At 38.9% G+C, this 25,852-nt stretch overlaps 1 protein-coding gene across 4 annotated transcripts; it reads right to left on the bottom strand.

Annotated features, from left to right (window-relative positions):
* Positions 1 to 232: 232 nt before the first annotated feature.
* LOC143209047 (endoplasmic reticulum aminopeptidase 1) lies at positions 233 to 25,552 on the bottom strand. Of its 4 annotated transcripts, none has more exons than XM_076424198.1 (15): positions 25,127 to 25,552; positions 20,784 to 21,632; positions 11,032 to 11,181; positions 10,517 to 10,602; positions 9,225 to 9,321; positions 8,169 to 8,251; positions 7,875 to 8,080; positions 7,602 to 7,782; positions 6,299 to 6,524; positions 4,274 to 4,836; positions 3,466 to 3,697; positions 2,574 to 2,979; positions 1,545 to 1,687; positions 955 to 1,307; positions 233 to 523 (listed from the first exon to the last, which is right to left on the bottom strand). In XM_076424198.1, the coding sequence occupies exons 2-15, from the start codon at positions 20,911 to 20,913 to the stop codon at positions 368 to 370; spliced, it is 3,012 nt and encodes a 1,003-aa protein (XP_076280313.1). In that variant the 5' UTR covers positions 20,914 to 21,632; positions 25,127 to 25,552; the 3' UTR covers positions 233 to 367. The 4 variants fall into 4 exon arrangements, with proteins under 4 accessions (XP_076280313.1, XP_076280314.1, XP_076280315.1 ...); XM_076424199.1 differs by having other exon boundaries at positions 11,032 to 11,178; XM_076424200.1 differs by lacking the exons at positions 20,784 to 21,632; positions 25,127 to 25,552 and adding an exon at positions 13,033 to 20,753.
* Positions 25,553 to 25,852: the final 300 nt, after the last annotated feature.

Here is a 25,852-nt window from a genome sequence, read left to right as displayed (position 1 = left end):
TTGGTTTTTTTTTTGTTTCGTTTTAAATCTCGAACAGCTCCTCCGTTCATCGGAGGGGTCGGTCCGAGGAGAACGTCCGCTGAAAGTAACCGTTCGACGCGCATGACGGAAATGGGTCATATTTCTTTCTTTCTTTCTTTTCTTTTTTTTTTTTTTGATCTGCGAATTATATCTAAGTGGTAAATAAATGATTTTTTCAATTACCTCGTGTACGATGACAGAGAGATCTTACTTTTTCGTTTCGGATCGCCGTGGATCGTGCGCGTTATCGCGCGTCGACGAGGACCACGAAAAACGTAAGTATCGTCACGGAATGACTGAATGATAGTTCCGCGTCATTTTTGTCCCATTCCCTGTGAGCAAGGGGTTAACTCGTGTGAACGTTCATATAGTTTACGAGCCATCTGTCAACGACCTCGGCGTTCTCCTTCACCCAGTGGATGTTGAACTTGATTTTCTCTAGGCTTTGCTCCAGGGCTCGCTGCCCGCTGCCAACGTCCACGTTCTTGAAGAATTCGTACACCTAAATCGCCACCAAAGTGTTCAAATTAGTTACCTCGTACTGGTAATAATACTAACTTTCTTACTATGTAACAAAAAGTCCCAGCTAACTTGACCACCTTGAATATGTTTGTTGTTTTTAAAGATACGTCAAATGTCGTACAAAAAATTACATAGCAACAAAAATTCTTTTGGAATCGTATGAGCCCCATTTTACAATTCAACTTTGTCCTTCAGACATTTGACGTATCTTTAAAAACAACAAAGATATTCAAGGTGGTCAAGTTAGCTGGGACACCCTGTATATGGACGAGAATCAATAAAATATGTTCTTAGAGTTTCAATACGAAATTTCAAGTATTCATCGATTCGATTAAAATGATTGAAGAAAATGAGACTGAGGTGTTTCTAAGGGCCAACAGAAAATTTTGTAAAATGATGTTCTTCACGTACTTCGTAGTAATCATACTCCGTAAAGAAATCAGAGATGACGACGGAGATTAGTCCACTCATTGTCAGCGACCCGTTGCCGAACAAAGCATGTATCTGTGGCCAATGCGCTTTAATGTGTCGCCACGCGAGAAACTGGGCCTCAGGATTGCTAGCAACCGAGGCTATGACAGTTTCAACATCCTGAGACCTGACAACGTCTCGATCTAACGAACGCAGAAGGTACCGTTGCAATAACCAGGAATCTGTCGTTGCGCCCAGCGCTTGCAACATTATTCTTTTCTCACTAGGTACTTGAGTATTTTGATAAGTCTGCCAACAATAGTTCCATTCTTCTTCGTTACCAAATTTGATCCCTGTAGGTAGATATGATTCTTAGTAATGGACATGGAAATATATTTATATGTATCTAATGGGACGATAAAATGATTCTGTTTAAGATTGTACTAAAAAATTTTGTAATTTTCCCTACTCATAGCAATTATACTTTTCTTTAGTATACTTTTCTTACGTATTTGTGCATGTTTGTTAGAACTGATAAAATCATTTGAGACTATCATGTTAGACGGTTCGTTCAGGTCATTACAGCTTACCTGCTACGTATACAACGTCCCGAATATTTGGAGCAATTCTTTCACTTTTCAACATCCAATTCCTGAAGAGAGTTTTCGCAGGCTTTACAACATCGTCTAACTTCATAGTTACAGCTGATTGTAACACTGCGATTCTCAGTAATCTGCGCAAACGGTAAATATGAAGAATAATCGCACCGAAGACTGCTTTGTTCCACAATTACTGTTGGTTGGTTCGTATAGAGTTTTTTGCGCTGATTCTGAATCTGTCTTCAATTTTTCTCCTAGATGCACAGTTTCTGAGAAACATGACTTTGAAAAAAAAACATATTTTTCAACTTTAAACAAATATTGTGATGTTATTATATAATAAAAGATATTGAATTGTTCTTTACAGCAAAAGATTCTGTAGACTTTACCGGATACAGTGATACCCACTATTAATACATTACGATTGTTTAAATATGTTTAACAATCATTAAAGACGGAGAGACACCACTTTTGCACCAGTTTTTGAGGATATTTTTCAATTTATCTAAAAAAATAGGGTCTAGCGGAAAATCGAACTATACCGCGCGATAGAGCAGACTTTTATCTTGAGAAACCACCATTTCAAGTTTGCATGGTCGACGTTTTTTTCGAAACCGGAAAGCAAAATACCTTCGCCCGACTTGAGCAGCCGCCAGTGGCGTTCACCACTTTAAACATGTTTAAACAATCATAATATATTAATATTGGACATCACTGTATTCAGGAAAGTCTACAGAATCTTCTGCTGTCAAGAACAATTCAATATCTTTCAAAATAACATCATAATATTTGTTTGAAGTTGAAAAATATGTTTTTTTTTCAAGTCATGTTCCTCAAAAACTGTGCGTCCAGGAGAAACATTAAGGGCAGATTCGGAATCAGCGCAAAAAACTCTATAAGATCCACACCATCCATACCTAACACTAATTAGGAAACATAAAAGAAGTTGAAATTTGTTGGACAGTGTAATTAACTATTATAAAGTAGCTCTTCTTTTTACTTGATCCAACGAATACTCACTTTTTCAAATGCGATCCCTCGTCAACCCAGCCAACGTATTTCGTCACTGGAGTGAGCAATTCTTTCATGAACGTAACATATCTCTTGTATCCTGGACTTTCGCTCAATCTTCCTTCCCAAGAGTGTAAATACGATAGCGCAGTAGCCCATGGTACATAATCCCTTTCATTCTTAAGATAAAGCGACAATTCGAGTGGTATCGTAGCATTCAATTCGCCAGCTTCGCACAATGTGAACGCATCGTCGATCAGGTTCGCGCGATCGGCTGGACTAAACTTTGTATGATCATTTAGGAGAGTATTAATGATGGCCGTCCACATTTCTTCCGGATAAGTCACGCGATAGAATCCACTTTGATTCACGTTGCATTTTATGTACTCGACGTCCTCGGGTATCTCGAATGTTACTAAAAATCAATGATATTCACCTTGTGTGAAATGCAATCTTCGAACCGTCAGAAATTATCAGACAATAAATTCATTCGTCCATGGATATCTCGGTGCAATTTCATTCGTCTTCTTATTTCTTAACACGTTCCGTTAACACGTACCACTGGTGGTACACGCTGACATATTTATTTAATGCGCTAAAAACATATTTTATAACAAGTTCAACACTGCAGGATATATTTCCCTCAAAAGAACGAGGCATTATAAAACATAAAGTTTGTTCAATTGTCGAGGAAAAACGGCTCGGAACGTGTTAATTAATGTATTAGTACGATGACTAATAAATAGTATTCAAAGCAGAGTGCAACGAATTATTGATCAACGATTCATTGAGAACCGAAAGAAATTATTGGCTAATAATTCTGCTGGAGGTACAGTAAACATTGATAGCTCTAAATAGTTGTAGATAAGAATGTTCGTTATAATTGTCCTGTATATGTTACCATCGGTTAAATTCATCCACACGTTGTGAAGCTTGCGCGGTTCTTTGTCTGTGTAGTAGCTCAACGGGACGTACCACTTGTAGTCAAAGGGCGATTTTGGTTGCAACAATTCGGTATCGTTTTCTCTCGGTGAAAGCAGAAATCGTTTCTGGCTTGCCGTGATGGTATTCCCGTCACGTGTGATCGTGATCAGTGGAAAGCCCATTTGTTGGGTCCATGTGTCCATGATAGCCTGAGAACACAATCGTTTCCATCAACTACCGACGCCTCCAATCATTTTAAGGTGAAATAGAGCCCAACTTTTTGATTCAAGATCTCCCAACAAATAAGGAAACATTTTATTGGTTAAAGTTCATTGTTTGAGTAAAGAAATTCATTTCTATTTCACCTCAAAATACCGAAATTACTTTCTTGCCAACCCAATATTAACAACACAGAGAATTTGACTATTTGTATTAATTGCATTTCAATGAAGATTTGCAGTCCCACAGTGTGTACTACTAGACTTACGGATGTGTGTGCAATTTTTCATTTTCGCAGAAAAGTTTTAAGAAAGTAGGATCCTATTATCGGTAGTAATTATTGTGGATAGAAAAATAGGACTTTTGAGGGCGATTGCGGCCTAGATTGATGTTTTATCAAGCGCTTTCGACAGCTGAGAAACTCCATCGCCTGCATTATCGAGAAATGAGAAGGCGCAACGCGTGCCCTTATCTGAGAAACGAGTCATTGGTATTGAAAAGCATTAGAAATCTAGAGATGTCTTATCGTTTTGTCGCGGAGTGTATGTGTAGATGTTTGCACGTACTTTCACGTCAAAGGTGTGATTCGCGTTTCTGGTGAAAGCCGCCCAAAGATCCTTGGTGTCCGCGCTCCCGTACGCGTGGGTCCTCAAATAATCGTTCAATCCGCTTTTCAGGACGTCCTCGCAGAGGAAGCCTTCTAGCATATTAAGAATGGAAGCTCCTTTGCTATAGCTGATGTCATCGAAAATAGCTTCGATCTCGTTTGGATCTTTGACTGGCACGCTTATCGGGTGACTGTTGGTTAAGGCATCGAGATTCAGGGCCGGTTGAGTCTTATACAAAATAAATTGATCCATCATGCTCCATTTCGGTGAGATATGATTTACTCCTTTGTATTCGAAGAAGCTGGCCGCCCCTTCGTTCAGCCACAGATCGTTCCACCATTTCATAGTGACGAGATTACCGAACCATTGGTGGGCCAGCTCGTGTGCTACCACCACAGCGACCCATTCATGGGCTACCGTAGAAGTTTCCTGTGGGTCGTATAGTATGGATGTCTCTCGGTACGTGATTAGGCCCCAATTCTCCATCGCGCCGGCGGCGAAATCAGGAATCGCTATCAAATCTGCAGGAAACATGAAAGAAAATTCTTCTGCTGACACATGGTCTTATCGAAAATCTCTGTCGTCAATTAACTGGTCAATCTTACATTCGCAATTGGCCCGTTTAATGCAAAACTGGTGTAAGTCAATATTTGTCCGTTTGGTTTAACACGGCATTTTATGGATTAGCCATTGAATAAAATAATTGTGATACGATTTTAACGTGACTTGCATCATCCTTCGACATCGTCGTGTTTTATTGAATTTTTACTTAACGCTTCATTGTCCAATGATCAACTGTTTTGACTTGAACCATTTTTGAAGGACTCAGTTGCTTCTTAATAGATTGCGGATCTTTATGCAAGATGAAAGTGTTTAGCATTCTTAAATTCTACTGTCCCACTTTTGTCACAAACGCATACGATCCGCAGTCTACTTATTAATGTACACACAGTATGGTACTATTTATAATTATTCAAAGGATTTCAAATTTTTAAATAATACAATTTTACTTGGTAAGTACATTTTGCTCTCATGATGAGCTTATAAAACAAACTACAGTGTGATGATACTTCTCAGATAGTCGTTCTGATAATCGAGCTTCTACTGTGTTTCAAAATTGTTGGAATTTCAACTACGATCTTTTTAAATGGGGCATTTGTTTTACGGATCTAAGATAAGATTAATGATAACATATAACCCAGACAGCAAAGCGTGCGGATAGCTACATCTCGAGCCCAGCGGGCGGAGGCCACCTAACGGGCACTACAGTGGCCAAACGTCACTCGTAGCTGTTCTAAGCACACGATGACTAGATTGTGGCCAGGCCACAAACGTACGTGAGGGCTCGTAGTTTTGCCTCGACACGATCTCGGCACAAGTCGTTCTCGCCACGTTTTCGCCACAATCCTGGCCGAATGATTTCATTCGAATAAATTTTTATTCGAATGAATTTTTATTTGAATAACCCAGCGAATAAAAATTGCGAATAAATTTTTATTCGCTGGTTTATTCGAATAAATTTTTATGCGAATGAATTTTTATTCGGCCAGGATTGTGGCGAAAACGTGGCGAGAACGACTTGTGCCGAGATCGTGTCGAGGCAAAACTACGAGCCCTCACGTACGTTTGTGGCCTGGACAGAATCAAGGATTTTTGCTGTATGGGAAGTTTAAAGGGTCAATGGGACTGATCTTTTCATACAGTTGAAAATGTACCTTAATATCAATGCATCAATTGCTAGCCAGAATGTCCACTATCGTTAAACAAATCTGATATTTTGAAAGCACTGGCCAACGAGAGAAGTGTTCAGAGATTTGTGATTCTTGGATTGATTTATATTTATTCGTGGAGTGTGTACAAGCATCGAATGCTGTCACACTCTGTCGTATTATACAAGAATAGTGTCAAGTAAATATTCATATACTTTTTGGAAACCGGATTGAGAGAACCGTATTAGCAATAATGAATATTTCTAGTACGTACCTTGCTTAGGTAACGGGTAATACACTCCGAAAAAAGATTCAAAGTAATCAATTGTACGAGCAGCAGTATTTACAGCATATTGCGCTTGTGGAAGCATCGCCTCCGCTGCGTAGACGCTTACGGAAACGTTTCTCTTCGTCAGCTCCGAGACTCGTTTGAAGTCGCACACCACGAATGCCACCAAGTATGTAGACATGTCGACGGATTCTTGGAAGTCATCGCGCAGCTGAGAACATCAATTTGTCAGAAGTATTCATATTAATACGAAAGTGCAATCCGTTCCTCGACATCGAGATGTTTTAAACCAAAGTTGGGCATTCATCGATTAAAACTTTAATCATGATTGATTGATTGATTAATGTGTACGATTTAAAAAAGAAATCATCGAAAAATCGACGATTGATTCAATCGATTGATGAAGTTAATCGTCAATCGTTGATTAAAAAAAGAAATCATTGAAAAATCGACGATTGATTCAATCGATTGATGAAGTTAATCGTCAATCTTTGATTTAAAAAAGAAAGCATCGAAAAAGAACATAAAAGCACGTAAACAGAGTTTGTATTATAGACCAAATGACAATACACCTAAATTTAGTTCACATTTTTTTCGGTATTCATACAGTTTTGATTTCATATTTCATTTCGAAATTTCAGCAGTTAATCATTAATCAATTATCCGATTGACGATTAATAATCGTTAATCACAATTAACCACTAAAGTAGAAATTTAATCGTTAACCACAATTAACGATTAATAAGTATTTAATCGTTAACCGCAATTTTAACGATTAATAAGTATTTAATCGTTAACCGCAATTAACGATTAATAAGTATTTAATCGTTAACCGCAATTAACGATTAATAAGTATTTAATCGTTAACCGCAATTAACGATTAATAAGTATTTAATCGTTAACCGCAATTAACGATTAATAAGTATGTCATCGTTAACCGCAATTAACGGCTAAACTAGGAGATTAATTGTTAATTGCGATTAACGATTGATATAGAAATTTAGTCGTCAAGCGTTGATTAAACTTTTGTCCAACTCTGTTTTAAACTACAGAATGGGGTGATAGGTGTGCTTAGTTTCAGCAAAAATGTCCTACGTTTATCAGCGAATTTACCGCTGATCGCGTTTCGATTTTGTCGTATCTTCTAGAGAGAGAGAGAGATAACAGCTGTTACAAAGTTCAATACATACATGAGATACTCGTAGAAAAAAATGTAGATCGCGCTCGGCGACACGGATATTATGTATATTTTGCATTACACACACACAAATGTGGGTTTTATACTCACAAGTCCCGTTCCCATATAAAATCCCGCGTCTTCAGTGTTCATCACGGGCATATTGCACAGCGCAATATGAAACCTATCCCTGAATATCGATACTTTAAATTTGGCTTTGAACTGCGGCTCATCAAAGCATGGAAACGCTGAGCGCGCGTACGTCGGCTCGAAATGTGTCGTGGCCAAGTACCTGTAATCGGAAATCGAAATAAAATATGACAAACTTCGGACATAGAAATGTCAATACGTGAACACTCATCGAGATTAGAGTTTAAGAACGACCTCTTTTCTCCTTCCGGGGTGACGTAGCTGCTAAGGTAGAATCCTTCGAGTTCACTGGTCAGCTTCGAAGTGAACCTTAAGTGCACCGAGTAGTTTCCCCTTTTCCGAAATTTACTCTCCTCCAGCTCCAGATACAGCTGCTGATGTTTCGGATACTCCAGAAGCTTCGCGATTTTTAATCTATGGCCTTTACGATCTTGAATCATCTGGAAATCAATTCGAAACATTTGGAAACGGAGCTTAGGCTGCACAAGAATGTTATTTCACAATTTAATTGTTGTAGGAATAGTTTACCTTTTCATTTATTGTCAAATTTTTACTATGGAAGACGATATAGTTGGTCTCTTTATCGACATAGAATTCGATCGTGACCTGTCCTGCAAATAAAAACGAGTATTAGGTGCTTCGTGCATGTATTCAGAGGTGGGCATTATTTGGCGAAAAAAATATTTGATATACTATTTAATATTTTAGATTTTATTTTGCTTAAAGAAAATAGTATTTTATTTGAACAATCTGAACCTCGAAATAAAATACTTCTATTTGAACAATCTGAACCTCAAAATAAAATATTTCTATTTTTACAATTTCATCCACAAAATAAAATATTTCTATTTTAATAATCTGAAACACAAAGTAAAATATTTCTATTTTAATAATCTGAAACACAAAATAGAATATTTAATTTTTTGCATCGTTATACCTAATACTTTCAGAAATAGCATTTTTTATTCTAGCAATAATTTAAAGAAGAAATGATACTTAATATAAGAAACTATATCATTTGCCACATTTTCGTTTTATTTTTTGTTTGATTGCTGCTATTACTGCGTATATCCACTTCAGTTCACAGCATGTGCCTAGTGAGGTTTGTTGATAAACATACACTGTATCTTAACACCAGGAAACTATTTATACTCAGAAATCTATTGAATGCGAACCATTATTTTGAGCAATAATATTTAAAATTGAAATTGAAAATAAAGACAAAGTCCAAATATTTTCAATATTCTTAAAATAAAATACTATTTTCAAAAATTACTGCAACAAATAAAATATTTTATTTTCAAAGTTGTACAGACACTGTAAAATAAATGGGATTATATACTATTTACTATTTACTATTTACTATTTACTATTTAAAATACTATTTTCCCCAGCTCTGCATGTATTTTCCGTATTAATCAGCGATCATAATAAGAATTATTTTGAACTTGAAGTTCCTTTAAAATTGAGTTCCTTTAAAATTCCTCTTGCATACAAAAGCATATTGAAAAAATGAGCGTATGGAAAATATGCTTACGTGAATATTTTTTCACCGAAACAATAATTGTACTAACATATACGTACCTTTTACTTCTAATGTGGTAAGGTTTGGATGGATGGTAATGTTGTACCTAGTGGGATGGGCAAACTTTGGTAGCCTCACGTTATTCCAGGGGAAAACCTAGAACAATTCCAACAATTTCAATAACTGCATCAGCCATTGGATAAAATACTACAACTAAACTTGAAACACAGAACTTTGAAACATCTCCAAATGTAAACCTCGATGAAAGCACAAACTTTGACACTGCAATCATCGGCAACCCTAATGTTCACAGTTTACCCCTCGAAAACTAAAAACTTCATCTCAAGAAAGAAGAACTGAAAATGTTTACGAATTTATTCCCACATCTTTTGCTGGTTTACTTTATCTCGATGTGAATAAAATAGAATGACCGAAGCGTAAGCTCTGTATACCTTTCAGTTACAAGACTACAGACCTAGGAAATTTCAATTTACATCAAGATCTACCCAGTCCAGCTGTAGAAGTGCATGTCCCGTGCGTTTCATTCCCACAATGCACTTCCCGTGCATCCGAGAATAAACTATAACTAGCCAGCAGTGTCAGATTTGTACTTTGAATTATGGTCGTGTCTCGCAATTGATTTCCCGCCAAGATGTTTCACAGTCATGTTCAGCTTTAGATGAAGACTTTCAAGCTTCGATACAACAAGTATTGTGTCGGTATATGTATATGCTACGTGTGCTTTATTTGAATCGCTGTGTCGCCCGTTCTATACACTTTCCAGCGTCTGATTCCGTGAATATTCATTCGTCTTCGTCTGAGCAGAATGGCAATCGTAAATGTTACTGTCTCGAATGAATTAGGTGTCGTGAACAATTTAATCCTGCGTGAAAATTTCACGTTCGCTCTATTAAAGTTTTTTTTTTATGGAAAACGATATGAATAATAAATATTCCATTATCATGAAATGCACGAGTTAACGTACATATTACCGAAACATGAACAATAATATTCTTGTTATTACTGAACGCGCAAATTGAAGTTGAACAGAATTTAAATACATTGCATTGTCGTGCCTAATGATTATTTTCATGCTCGCCAACGTAAATGCGAAGATATTACATTGTTTTTTCTGTTATTGTACGATACTAATTAAATGTATGCTACAGTCGGGCAAGCTGCATCGAATTACCTATGCCAGAACAATTTCAGATATTTTTACGGCGACACATGATTTCAATTATTCCCGCATTATATCGCGACTATGTGCGCCGGGGCATGTGCATACATGTTTTGCTCTACTTTGGGATTATGATCATGCAGCCAACAAAACAAACATAAATGACTGTACCTCTCCATTAGTTGCAAGAGGCTCACTGCTTTTTTCATCGTCCTCGATTTCCAGGGTAGCTGGCTTTTTTCCAGCACAAGGGCAGTCTGTAAAAATTAAACACGAGGATTCATTAAAACGGAGAAACGACGTTTACGGGACACACGTCATAGAATCGGACTGACCGGTTCGAAAAGCTTAAAGTAAAATCAAATACAATTCTACTTTTCTATCACAGACATTTATAGCTATGAAACAAAATATATATGCACTACATTGAACCTTAAATTATCATCTTACAGATGGTTTACGATGCATTTGAATATTTTCCAACAAATTGTAATATTTTTGTTATTGATTGAGATGTTATTCGTAATAAATATAATCTTTGAGTTTTAAGAAGCTACTAACGTGAAAGGGAACTGTAAATATTGTAGCTATGAAGTAGATTGTACGGCAATGAGTTGAACAGTCAAGTTGTGATTAATATAATACGATTAATTATCATTAATAAATTGGTAAAGTCGATAATATACCATTTTGTGGTCCCGCGAAGGCAATGATGAATGATATGGCGAAAAGTATCGCAAAAACGACGGTAGCTATGCAAAGGGCCCTTTTCTGCGAACACACGACCCCATTGTGCTCATAAATGCTACGTTTGTGCAATCCCGTGTTGCTATCTCCTGGAACAAAGGGTCTCCTGAAGAATGGCCAACGTGCATCAGGTGTAAAAATATTTTTAATGCGATCAAAGAATCAGCAATAAAAGAAAACCGCGCACTCCTCTTTTTATTGGGTCAGCGGACGTCGTCGAAACATCAAAAACGAAAAATCCTAAAAGTATATTTTAGAAAGAAAACAAAAAGAATGGATATACAATGTGCAGGAACAATGAATTTCGTGTCCACCGACACACAAGGAACGCGTCGAGTTTCATGATCTCGGCTACACACTCTTGACACAGATTTTGCGACTGGCCGGTGGCAGGCCGCGGCAACGTTAATGCAGTTCCTCGGAAACATTCGTGATTCTTTTATACTTTTATCCAATGTGGAGCAGGGAACAATGTCTAGTTACGAATTTAAAGAAACGCGGGCGAACGCCCCACTTCGAATTTCTTAAGCGCTAAAAATATTCAGTACTCTAGTCGCAGTAACTTGTATTCGAAAAGCAACAAGACTTCTTTGAGATTTTAGCTGCGACACATGCTTAAATGAATAAATTTTTTTCCATTATTCTAGAAGCATCTTTGTAATATCTTTGTGATAACATCTCTGTAATATTAAATAGATTTTTAGAAATATGGTTTAAAATTAGGTACAGTTTTAACAACCAAATTGATGACTAGATCTACTAATCTATTGCGAAAAATAATAAGATCTACTAACTCTAGATCTATTTGCTAAAGGTAATAAGATTTCTGTGCGATTTGTTATCTAAATAAATAGATTTACTCCACACTTTTAGAATTCCGTGCAATCTTGCAAAAGCAACGAGTTCTAGAGTGAGGGTTCGTCGAACGTCAATATTTAGCACTAGAATCATCAAACAGGTCAAAATGACCTATTTCAGATCTCCGTCTCGCAACTGCTAAATCTGTGAAGACGCTTCCGAGAAAAACTTTTCATTCGATTTACTTGTTCGTGCACGTACTAAAATCTAGATCGTACAAAGCCTAAGTAAACACGTTGCAATAATTAAATTGCTCCGTGTAACTATTCGATAGAGGTGTACGAGGGTCCAGAAAAAAGGTCTTCGAATAATATCTCACCCATTCATAACTAAAATGACTAAAGAAATACTAAAGAAGTTTTCTAGTACCGAGCAACAGAAAATGGGTGAGCGTTCACGTCGAGTAGCATATGGGGGTTAGCCCGCCTGCGTTTGATGCTTGACGCTTCTACACAGTTAAACAAAACAAACTCGAATCAGCCACCGAGGTGTCTGGTTCGAGCAAAGATGGAGATTCATTTCTAAAATCCAGCAGTTCTTTCGAAAACAAACGACACAGTGTGACACGCCGCGGCGCATTTCGTTGTTCCCTCAAACAATAATACACAAACGTGTGCATGATTTTTTGTCCGAGAGTGCCCCCACCGACGGCACAATTCTAGTAGGTCACCGCGTCAACAATAATATCACGCACACACAACGGGAACAGGCGGGTTAGCGTGGTTGAATTTGAAAGATCAGAAGCTTCTCTCTTATTGATCGCACGCACGTGCTCTTCGTATAGTCGATTCGCAGCCCGGAAAGTCGTAAGTGGGCCACCTAGTCGACCGAGTCCACCGTGATGGAAAAGAATCACGTGGAGGTCAGGATAAAAGAGGGAAAACACCCAGGAAAAGAACCCTGTCAACCCGGAGAGACCGTGGCTCTCGTTTAAAGAACTGATGACCTAAAAACCGAGAGATGGGAGAAGCTAAAACAGCGAAATCTGAAGCAGTTGAACGAAGATTTCATGAGTAAGACTAGCACAGGTAGTCGAGGTGTGTAAGGAGGAGTGGATGGTTGGATGGCCGGCGAAGCCTCACCTGTCAGAAAGGCAACGTCATCCACATCCTGTTCGCTCATCGCGAAACGATTCGGCGGTGGTCTCCGACGAACGATTTCTTTTACCTGACCGTCGTTCGTAGCATATAAGATTTTGATCAGGGGCTCTCTCTGTTCCGCCAGAATTTGGGCGGTCTTGTTCTCGTGGCTGGCTGGCGGTTCGTTGTCGTCGACGACGGACTGTCGATCGTCGGGCTAGTGTGCCAAGGTCAGAGAATCGTCGGCCGGGCGACGTTACGGAGAGATATTCGCGGGGGATCGTAAAGAGGGGCTGCTGCTGCTGGTGCTCTGTCAGTCTCCTTTTCCTTGACCCGGTTTCGCTCGTTTGGTAGCGTTGTTCAGAAAGGGATCGGCGGGATCGAGATGATCGGCCGTTGTTTCGCCACGTAGATTGCGGGAGCGCCGATCAGGGCCAGGAGCTGGAGCTGGTGCTGGAACTGGAGCGGGATCAGGAACACGGGCACGGGCACTGGCACCAGCACAGGCACAAGCACAGACACGGGCACGGTCACCAGCACGGTCACGAGCGCAGACAGGAGCCCGAATAGGAGCGCGAGCAACGAGACCGCGAGGACCCGCGACAACGTGACGACGCACGAGCTTACGAGGACACCGAACAGCTCGACAACGCCGGCAAGTCTATAAGCCACGACGTGCCTTGACATTTCATTGGCATTCAAGCGTGGATATAGCGACTGCGGAGTAGTTAGGCAGAAATGGCGACTTTCCAAACCCCGTTGGTAGCCTGTCGGTCTACGGGGGTGGTTTTACAGCCCTCGCCACACCGTACTTCGTTTCGCCTCGCCTTCCAGCGGAAGTGGCCCTCTCTTTCTCTCTCTCGTTCTCTCTCTCGCGCTCTCGTTCTGTCTCTCTGTCTCTGTGTCTTCACAGTGGCGCCATCCGTGATCCACCCCGAGGACCGACCAATCTACACCGACCTGTGCCACCCCCGCTTCGATTTCGGGGTTGGTAAGAAAATTCTCTGCCCCGGTAACCAGCCACATGTTATCTCCGTCGACTCTGCTTTTCCTTTTGGTTTTTTTTTTCACATGTTTAACACACTTTCCTTAGCACGTTCACGAACCGCAAGTTAGCAACCACAAAAATTCTATGGGATCAAAGTAATTTATTTCGTACAAGAAACATTCAAGGGTTGAACGTACCGATGTTGTCTCCATCGACTCTTCTTATTTGTTCTTTTATGACAGACAACTAGATCTAGACAATTCAGCAACCACAAACATTTTATGAGATCGGAATAATTGATTTTATGGAACAGAAATTTTGAAGACCTTTTGGTGTTTCCGATAGCCTGTGTTCAACGATACAGGAATCCGTGTTACGATCGCACGTTTCAGCGGATATATTGTCTCTAAAAACAATTTGGTATGCTGAAAGGTGAAAACATCATTCGGTGCAAAATTTATATATGACTAACATTGCTTCGCAAAATACATACAAGCACCGGAACAAAGCAATTAAACCATTAGTCGATGGAATTCAAGATTAATGTAAATATAATTGTAATTAATTAAATTAGCTTTTGGGGTGAAATGAATTTGTATAATAAACAAAATGTTATGTATTATATAATTTGGGACAAGAATCGCAATTTTTAACGAGGTTTGAGATCATGGGATGACTTTATGGCATATAAGGGACATATAAGGGGGTCACTCTTAACTCTATAACCATTTTTCTTGATTAAGAGTAGGAGAAAGAATAATTTTCGAGACGTTCCATCTTTAGAAAGCAGATGAGAACTAACACTGAATTATTTAACTAATACTCATAAAAGTGTCACTAGTGGCAGGATGGTGAAGATTGTTTATAGAAAAGGATGCGGTCGATATACCAATTCTAATTTAGCGCACAAAGTGGGATGCGATGGGCAATAGAGCTGATTGTCGTTCACAAAACGAATCGATTGGAACAAGCCCCGCGTACGAACACTTTTGTAGACCACTACACACCCTTCTGCCGTTTAATTTCTCCCTCGCATATGGGGTAGAAGGATATTCTGCTCACACCTTGCCCATCGATTGCCTAGAGCAATCGACGACCGATGAGTAAGACGCAAGCAGAATATGCATTCCGTGAAAATCGATCGCTAATTGAGATTTACGACCCTGCTTCCCCATTTAACTAGAGACCTACTATATTCGCTGACTAGGCACGCATGTTCCTCAAAAGTAGCGTACTACAGGTGGCCGTGACGTCACGATACAACGACAGCCTACTTTTACTTTTGTCATTGCACGTAGTCACTGCACAAGCTGTAATTTTAAAACATGTCATTGAAATTTTGTTAAAAATTGACATAAAATGTCAATATTTGTTCTATGTTAGGCGACATAATTTCTTTCTAAGCCCCTAATAATTAATTTTACTGTATAAAACGGATTTTGCTAAGGTATCTGTAAAATCTAAGAGAGTTTACTGTGACAATTATAGCAAAATTGAGTAGATGATATTCAAAATTGTTGAAAAATTTAAAAAATTGAAAATGTCCATGTGTGATTTCCATTGCACGTAGTCACTGCACAAGCTATCATTTTAAAACATGCCATTGAAAGTTTGTTAAAAATTGACATAAAATGTATTTGTTCTATGTTAGGCGACATAATTTCTTTCTCAGCCCCTAATAATTAATTTTGCTTGTAATACTGCTGCATAAAATGGATTTTGTTGAGATCTGTAAAATCTAAGAGAGTTTACTGTGATAATTATAGCAAAATTCAGTAGATGATATTCAAAATTGTTGAAAAATTTTACTGTCAATGTGTGATTTCTCCTCTAGTAAAATCACTATAGGAAGAAATAATATTCAATGTAGTTTCTATTTCTTGCAATCGATGCAGACAATTTTTATTTTGCATGAACTAGTGATAATCCTCAATAATGCAGTTTTAGTTTCATTAATTGAATTATTTTGATTTTCTGGAAAATTCTGGAGTCTCGATTTGGTTGTGTATGTGTGTTAAACGTTGCAAGATTCTGCAGTTAGCTGTAAGAATTGGAACAGATTCAACACGTGCGACGAAGGCGTCAAACGCTGAGAGTTCGGATTAGTGATTATGACGTCGCCGAGAACCTTTAAGGAGGTTTCAGTCCATGCTAGACACGAGTGTGCTCGAAACCGATGGACTATTCGGAGAGTTCAACATCGTCGACGAACAATGACTTTTTGTTCGATTCTGACAATGGCAGTCGAAGAACAGATGCACGGTCCATTTCCGTTTCGTGATTTGTCTGTTGTCTGCGAAGGAAACTTTCGACCTATCAAAGATTCCTTCGCGAAATTGCTACTCTATTTACTGTAATGCTTTAAACAATTTCCCACTTCCTCACAATTCCTATACCTGCGAAAGTTTATTCAGATTCTCCACTCGAAATTTTTTAATAAACGTTTTCGAGAGAGAGAGAGAGAGAGCACATGAAAATATACTGAAATTCTCTTGTGAAATTGGCGACGTTTCATGACATTACAAGTCTTCGAACAATGTTTTCTGTTTGCTAAAAATTTATATGGCGGAGGAATTAGTACAATGTAAAATTATTATAAAAGTTCTTCTCTCAATTAGGTCGTTGAACAGAAATTACACAATTGGATCGCTTCATTTCTGGCATCAATAGATTTACTACAATGCAACGTTCTAACTCCGAAGCTATTTCAGTGCGACAACTTTTGAAACGTAGAATTGATGAATGGAAACAGAACTCATCAGCCAATAGTTACGTCCTTTTATTATTCGACTCTTTGTGCTGTGTGGACACCTGAAAGCAGCACGATTTTCATTTGTCGCATGATTAAAATATATTTCAATAAAAACGTTACTTAAAAATTGATTTGAGTAGAATTTTTTCAAAGAAATTATCACTAAAAAGTGGAAATGAATAAACTGCAGGTTTCACGAATTTATTATGAGAATGAGCAGACAACAATAATAAAAATATAAAATGGTAATAACATCTTGTCGAAAATATGAAAAGAAGAATTTCTGTGTATTTGTTTGTATTTATTATGTATTTATTTCTGTCTACGAAAAGAAGAAATAAATATTTCTAACTTCTATTTCTTGTAATTGATCCAGAAAATTTTGATTGTAGATAAAGGATCTGCCGTCTCGAGATGAGTTATCGAAGATAGGTAAGCTGCTAACTGTAAGTAGAGGAGGATAATGGGCAAACTAATCACGTCGTGAATCAAGTCGTTATTGTTCTTGCGGCGCGATTAATCTTTATTGTGAGCGACCAATTACGTTTATGGTAGCAGTTATTTAGGATCGCTGCTACTCACATATTATACATAAACACGAGGACTGTTCTATGCACGTAGGCACTAGAGACGTGCATCTATTTTATAATCCTGATCGAAAATTCTGGTGACCCTTTTTGCATACTATTTTATGGTGCGCACCCTTGGGTGTGCTACAATTCGATACGACGGGCGTGAAACGAATGAAACGCGAGTCAATTCTGTCTCGATCGAGGTTGCAAAAATAACCCTAATCGACCGCAGCACGTGAACTCGAAGGTTCTAACTGGAGCAAAAAGTCCTCGACGAAATAAGAATTAATAGGCCAGTAAAATTGTAATCTCTATTGCAGTGCACAGTGACACGGTTCTGCTACTGAGAAATTTATACCTGCGACCAGGACATTGGAAAAATTTTGAAAATTTTGGAAATTCACTCTGAGGGGTTAAAATTAGTTCCCGAGATTTTTGCTATTTTACATTCTTGCTTTGCAACTGTTTTTAAAATCGATTAAACAATCTTTTCACCATTTGATAGATATAGTTGGAAGAATTAACATTTTTTTTAATAAAATCTTTTGTCCGTCTTTTATAATTCGCGCGCAAGGTATCAAATAGAATTGAAAAATAGTTGAATTGTGCAAGGATTAATTTTAACATTTTAGAATCGAATTGTCCCTGAAATTTTTGTTATTTTACATTCTTGCTTTGCAACTGTTTTTAAAATCGATTAAACAATCTTTTCACCATTTGATAGATATAGTTGGAAGAATTAACATTTTTAATAAAATGTTTTGTCCGTCTTTTATAATTCGCGCGCAAGGTATCAAATAGAATTGAAAAAAATAGTTGAATTGTTCAAGGGTTAATTGTAACATTTTAGAATCGAATTTGGATCAAGTAGAAAGTTGGAGTAAGTAGAACAAGCGTGTCGATGTCAGACAACGCGTTATCTGGCGTTTTTCTCATTCAGGTGTTTCTTACATTGAACAGTTTCAGATAAAGTATACTATCGAGTAATCAGTATGGATCGTTTTAGAGGAAAACAACTTTGCCGAGGTAAAGTTGGAATGTCTTGAGCAAACTATAGTGTTTTACATTAAGTACACAGGCTATTATGAAAAGTTACAAAGCAAGGAAGAAAGTTTCTATGTAGGTATTTTGATGAGACTTAATGTTTTCGTTGTGGGCTGGTTTTTCGTAACACAAAAGAAGCACAGGATCGCCCGCAGAAAGGCAGTCGTCTAACAATGGGGTACATTTCTTGGCCTACTAGCCTACTTTGACCATCTGTCCAACTAGTATTTCAGATCACCTTAAAAGAATACAGTTTCTCCTTGTGCTTCCCATCTCAATTAAAAAACATACAAATGAGCAGTTCGTTGTCTATGTCTCCGCACAGCTGCGAATTTATGTCCCCGTTTTTGTCTCCGAATGCATACAGCTTTATGCATTCTCCAGTGTTATTATGTCTTAGGTCACCTTGCTTCTTATTTAGCGTTTTAACGCTGCAATTACCGGAAAGTTATTTAATATAAAATACTAATTATGATTAATTGTGATATCCCTACGTGATAGTGGCAGTTTATAGGAAACGTGAGTATATTTCTTTTTTAATTTCATATCGGAATGTAGTTTATTTAAAACATTTGATGGTTATTGTCCCGTATAGTTTTCTTATAAAATCCCCGTGCTACTTTTGCACAGTCCAATTTGAAGTGTAATCAATATCGATAGAACAGGGGCGCTTATAAATGTCTGAACTTTTGAACTTGTGACCTCTCCGGGTCAAGTTAGGCTTATTTTCGCCTTAGAAAGTTTATTTGGTTTGCAATATAAATTGTTCTACTATTCATGAGCGTCATGCCCGTCACTGAAAGAGGAGACCATATTTTTCCCGGTGGACTTACACGTGAGCCTACGTGTTCCGCAAGATAATCAAACTTTTAAGCATTGGGAGGATGCATGTACGTTTGATGATCCTCACCTCGGAATGTTGGGTGACGTTGCCCGAACGTCGTCCTAAGAATAACAAAAACAGACTAGTTTACGTTGGAAAGTTTTATTTTCACCCGACGCTGTACCAATTTTGTCAACAATGACTTTGTCGGCGATGCCACGTTAAGCTTGAAGGGAAGAAAATAGAAAAATATAGATACAGCAAATAAATAATCAACAAAGCTGAAAATAAGCTGAAAAATACTACATTGTACGTATACTGAGTTTAGATACTAGTGACTCCCATTAATATTCGGACGCTCTAAAAAAAAACGATAACTTTTTAAATATTACACTACACGATTTGAACTTTTTTGAGAACTCAGAGCAATCAGTTTAGTACACGTCGTAAAAAGAAATTTTTTCAAAAATTGCAATTGGTCGGAATTCTATAGAAAATACTAAAAGTTGCATCTTACAACTTTTTAATGTGGATCTACACTGAAAATTTAAAAAATACATTTTGCAAATCTGTGTCAATTATAGGTACTGCAAAAGTTTGAAAGAGTGACGACTTCAGGATTCAATTGTTTAATCGGCAATTCACTCAGAATTGATCGATTTCTAATGAAAATCGTCAAGGGATATATTTTTTAAATGAAATGCTATCTGTTTCTGAATTGGTATATTACATTTCCTTGATCTTCTTATTGAACTTAATGAAAGCAGAATTACATTTAATTTTTCAATTGACTCAAACAGCACGAATGTGAAAACCTAATGTGACGGTACTCGTTTTGTAGGAAAATTGGACGTAACGGGGACATGAGTATTCGAAGTTGATGCGTGATGATGCGAAAGTGATTTAGGACGAACAAGGAAATAAGCTAGGGAGTAAGTGGTGGAAGAAAAAGCGAGAGTGAAAAGGTTCAGAGGAAGGGACGAGCCGAGGGTTAGAGTGCGTAAAATGGTGAGAGAGGGGTAGTTTATGACTCCCAATTTTTACCTTTAGGCACGTAGCTGCAATTAAGGCGGAGATTTCAGCAGCTAAGAAGAAAAATGACCTCCACTTGGTCTACTTTCATCATTAAACTACATTCTTCACACAGCCATACATACATACTTCATCAACATTTAATTTCCACTAAAAAGTCGCTGGAAGCGTCCAAGAAACATTTGAACAAAATCAAACCAATTTGTGTCCCAATCAATAAATTCCTGGAAAAGCATTTTTACGAATTCTCTTTATGAATAATAATAATTCACCAGGAATTTTTTTTCCTGAACGATCCTCGCGTTGCAGAGAAGAACGAAGCAGAAAAACCTTTCCAACATTTGATTAGTAGCCCTAATAGACGTTAGAAGACCGTAAATAAACCTAACCCGCTAACGATCATTCAACCACGCTTGTTAGATGATTCTATCAGCCAATTAGACCGTCGGACACCTCGACAGGGGGGTTGGAGATCTTATTTCGGTGGTCGGCGCGAGCAGGAGGCGCGTTTTTCAGAAAGACAAGTGGACTTGAAGAACTCACCTGAGTTCGCCGGCACCTCGGTGGTGTTGGCGGTTCCGTTTTGCCCGGGACTGCGGGAACTGGATGTTCTGCCGAGAGGTTCCATGCGGATCGCTTCGCTGCTTTCTCGCGTCGACGTTCCCCCTGGCATTTTGCTTTTCCTCCCTCTGGCTCCGCGTTTTTATCCGGCGAGCGTTGCAGCAGCCGCGCGGGCGGAAACTTCGAGGCGGAAGGCGCACTCTTCCTTGGTTCTCTATTCCCCGTGACTCCCAGCGAATTACATTCTTCGACGTTGATGCTTTCGAAGAAACGACACACTTTTCAGTCCCTTTCTATCCTGGTCCGTGTGTCAACCGTACGGGAAACTGTTGCGCTGCGTGCGATACTACTCATCTTCGAAAACGCACCGGCAACCAGCTCATACTATCATCGAAGCTAACTTTTGCGCCGCGGATTCTAGACGGATATCAAGGCGAGACGATCTATACTCTGCTACGTGTTGGTCCTCGCAGATTACGTGTATATATATATGTATATATATATATGATGACATATATGTATATGTATGTATATATATATTGATAGAAAAAGCCAAGCTCGTAGTATAAAATAACTTTCGTTGCGTACTTTACATAAACGGTACAAAGAAGTTAATGGAAAAAGTGGCGTCGCATCCCGTGATTCAGTTTATGCGCCCGTTTCGAAACGACGGGGTTCAGCGAACTCTCCGGCTAATGGCATTTGATAGTGCGTCGTCGGGACTCGAAAATGATGGACTTGGAAAGTGTAATTGATTTTTGCCCGCTCCGGTTGTTAAAGGACTCTGTCGGCGAACTCTCGCCGAAATCGATGCGCTGTTCGAAACTGCACCTGGAACAAATCGTCGAGCAATTACCGGGGAGAAAAGTAGCGTTTGTTCATGGGGACAAAAGTTCATGGATTTTCTATGGTTCTCCGTTGACTAGATACTCTAACAAGATTGTAATCACAGAATTCTGTAAGGAACTCTTCCGTAATTTGTAACGATTGCAAAATTGAATCAGAAACAGGTTATTTTGACTTGGTAGTTAGTATTGCTACTTGAAAATGTTAATAATCAATGTAATTACGCAGCAGAAAATTCATCCGAGGGTTTTCAACCATTTTGTGGATGACTGTAGCTAGAGCATGCTCGTGTGCGTGATTCGCAGTGTGCTGAGAATAACATAGATCTCGCTGCATCGGTGTCATGGCTTGTTTTTGCAGTCTCAAAATTATTGCAACCGTGGAACTTTATGGGATAAAAATGATTATTGTTTATTTTATTCTTACCGTGAAAAAATATATTCACCGAAAGCAACTTATCCTTCGTTTCTGTTTTCATAGAATATTCTATGAAAATATATATCCATGGGCTAATTATAACTTTTATCACCGCGTTTATATCTTTCCGACTTCTGCGTCTCTGTTGAGGCGCGTCAGGTTACCGAAGTGCACGAATAACGATCATTCGCCTAGCTTTCGAGAAGGTGGATTGTTTTAAGAGCAGGAACTCGTGAAATAAGATTGATGTAAAAACAAATACTTCGTGCAATAAATATTTGATTGTATTGATTTCAGTGTTTTAATGACAGCACGAGTCTCTAAATAATAATGTACACAATAAAGTTTTCCAGTTCTGCCTGTATAATTTGTATTATCAATTTGTATAACATTGTAATTTCGTATAAATTGCAAAGCTCTGTTACAATAATTACCTAAAAGCTAGTTCAACCAATCAGATAATGATACACCGCGATAGCGAGTCTCAAAGTGTCCGTTTTAAGTAGAAACAACCAGTAATGATCAGACACGCCTAATTCGCCATATACAGCTTACAAAGAACGATTTCATTTAACTTTTTTAATTTATTTTTACTTCTACAATCTCATTGTCTTCTTTAATGATTAACATTTCTTTCGAATAATCGATTTGTTTAAGAAGCATAAATCTTTTATGCAACTTGCTCCAGTTCGCGCGGGGCAGTGCAACATTTATAAATTTTCATTGATTTTATCGGACATACAATTTATTCCGCCCCGTTACCATAATAAACCTCGCGACACCGTACGCGTCCCGAACGTACACTGCAAAGTTAATTTTACATCAACAACGAAGACGTTAATTATATTTACCTATATTTTTTCCACATCTCTTTATTCGGTCACCCCCTAATGCGTGTGCGTCAACCATGCAGAAATGCGTGAGATTAGTATTTCCACGGAAGTTTTGCTTTAAATGCAGCTCTGCTCGAGAAAACCGCACTAAAAGTTGTCGACGACAACAAGAGGATTGTTGGAATTATGAAACGACCTCCTCTTTTCATTTCGGTAGCAGTTAATTACGCGTTTAATGAGATGATGCTCTGTGGACGCCTCGGGTGTTTCGATTTTATCAGCGACCGTAGTTTCTATTTGTTATTTTGCGCCTCGGTGCAGAAACTGTTCCGCGTTCGACCGATGACCTGGTAGAATAATTAATATTCTCGATATAGGCGAACTATATTTATTTATATACGTACAGCAGCACACTTTATATTATATAGATCCGCGTCACTGTACCCAGAAAATTAATATTATCATATAATATTGAGATACAATAAACAATTTCAAAATATTACAGAAATTACCATTTCAATTCAATGTATTTTGTTACATGCATACATACAGGTGATGTAATTATAAAATTATCATTTAGCTACGATCTAAAAATAAGGAAAGACTCGAATAATTACTGCTATCGTGTGCATTACGTGGGATTAAACTTTAATCATTCAAGGGAAATCTGAAAAAACTGGTTTCATCCGCTCTTAACCAGTCAACTTAATTATTGCTTCACAAGTGCACTGGCTAATCAAGAAAATGTTGGATCTTTCATCAGTGTGCATCTAATACTTGAAATTTTCCTTGAAAATATATTTATACAAAAATCATTTATATACAAAATAATGAATTCGAGAATAGTAAGCAAACGCTTTTGGGAATTTTCAATTTCGAAATTTCTGAAGAACGAGAAAAATTAACAATATTCCGAAAGCTTTATCGCTGACGCACTAATTCAGTCACATCAATAAAATGAATTATATTCATTTAACTCGTCCCCGCGTAAACAAATTGAATTACATTAAAGCAATTGCACGTTACAGTTCTCAATCAAGTTACGAACGCTACCAATTTATTTCCTCCAATTATATAGCCTGATAAAAAAGCCGCTTTACGGTTCGTCGATTTCGCGAGTCAATTCTCTTTCAGCACCGGCGAACGAAAATTCCAAAGGCCACCACCGTCGAGCAAACATCAGAATTCCATAATTCACTTACGGTTTCTCATTACCCGATTCCTCGGGATTCTATCGGCACAAACCATTCAACTCGATCCCGTTCGATGAGAGCAACCCGTCGAAATAACCGAGAAGGGTTTACAACTTTCCTATCATTCCGCCGCGGCAGTAGGGTAACAGCATTCATGTGCGCGTGTGATGCACGAACATCGTGATAGAGCGTTGACCCTGCCCAGTCAGTCCGCAGAAATCCCTCCGAACGAACAAACCCGGCGAAAAACACTTTTCTACTACCAGCTTCACGCAACACTTTCCATCGCGAAACTTTCCCGGAGAGGACGCAACGTGCAAACATTAAAACCATTCGATCACACGACGCCGAACGTGACGAACATAAACAGAATTGCTACACCCCTGGAAGAACGTTTCGATCAAACAAAACGGGCGTTCACAATCACACATTCGACGTCGACAAAAATTCTTTTACTCAAAAATGATTGTACAGAAGATTCAATTGTTCTAGGTAAACTCTATCGACGTAAACAAAGAGATATAAAACACTGTACATGGTGTAGAAAATAGAAAATCGGCTTCTCGATTTGAGTAAAACACTATGATAAACTACAAGAAAATTCCTCGCAAATTAGCTTTGTGCTTTCGTACTATTTACTAACTAAAGGATGATAGAGGTTAATAATAAGGTAGTTAATTTCGTCTCACTTTTCGGAAAAGAGAGAGCCACGGATTAATCTGTATAATAAATTGGCTAAAACAAGTCTCACATGTATGAAGTCATCATCCTTCAAGAAAAGAAAACACCTGCCGATAGGGCAGCCAACGTCGCTACGCCCTTAATTCTTCGGCGGGTAAATAAACAATCGCCCCGGCGAGGGAAGGGCTGAAAGTCGATTCGTACGTTGCTAATAATTCCGCGGAACAATCACATTCGCGATTTTGATCGTGGATTTTGTGTCAGGGGTTGGCGGAAGGCAGGGACGCACGGAATGTTGAGGCCGATATAAACAGAACAGGTTTCGAGCGTCGGAAGCGTATATTTAGAGACTGACCTCTGGGCCAGGGTGAGCCGAGGTGAGCCGAGCAAGCCGGCGAGGACTTCCCTCGTCGGAGAGGACACCCAGCGTGTCGATCCTCTTCGTGGTCGTCGGTTCCTCGTCATCCGTGCGTCGACTTTGTGCTCGTTTCCGCCTCTCGAAAACGGAGTTGATAGAACGCGAGAATGCCGGCTAGCGGTTCATGGCAAAGGGTTTTCTGACGGATAAAGGCGTCGCGACGTCGACGATGATCGAGAGCACCCGGAGGGCGTCCCTCTGCTTTCCGTAACACTCAAGGTTCAATGAGGATCGAATCGCGACGATCGCACTCCTCCGTAGATTTCAGATTCAGCTGCGGAACTGAGTTTCCCTCGCGTAGGAAGAACAGCCAGAGCATCGTCGACGACGCAGCCGTCAGAACGGTGAGGATTGTACTGAGGGGAGTTTGAGAATCGAGCGTGGCTGAATTTCCGGACGCAGGGAGGCGCGGCGGTCAGGATCAGCCACAGGTTGCGCCCGCCTCGTTCACGCAGGCCGGGCATCTTGGCTGAGGGGAGGACACCCTCTCCGACAGAAAGAGAAATCGATTAACTTAGGCATTCACGACTGCGAGCCCCCGGCCGCACGACACCCACCCCTCCGGATTTCGATCGCTTTTCGGAGATGCCCCCGAGTACCACCACGTGGTACTACTATACTCTAATCAACGAATTTAGCTGTCGTCTTTAGAACCCGAAACTT

Source organism: Lasioglossum baleicum, chromosome 5 (genome assembly GCF_051020765.1).
Source record: "Lasioglossum baleicum chromosome 5, iyLasBale1, whole genome shotgun sequence".
Classification (NCBI taxonomy): Eukaryota; Metazoa; Arthropoda; class Insecta; order Hymenoptera; family Halictidae; genus Lasioglossum; species Lasioglossum baleicum.
The sequence above is the reverse complement of the archived record's forward strand: the minus strand, read 5'-3'. Positions and strand labels throughout refer to the sequence as shown.

Excerpts from the sequence above, each read along its gene's own strand:
- LOC143209047 (XM_076424198.1), bottom strand. The coding sequence starts at position 20,913 with ATGCCAGGGGGAACGTCGACGCGAGAAAGCAGCGAAGCGATCCGCATG. Across the intron at positions 8,252-9,224 it reads TACCACATTAGAAGTAAAAG|GACAGGTCACGATCGAATTC; the intron begins GTACGTATATGT and ends TTTTATTTGCAG. Across the intron at positions 6,525-7,601 it reads TTTATATGGGAACGGGACTT|CTGCGCGATGACTTCCAAGA; the intron begins GTGAGTATAAAA and ends TGATGTTCTCAG.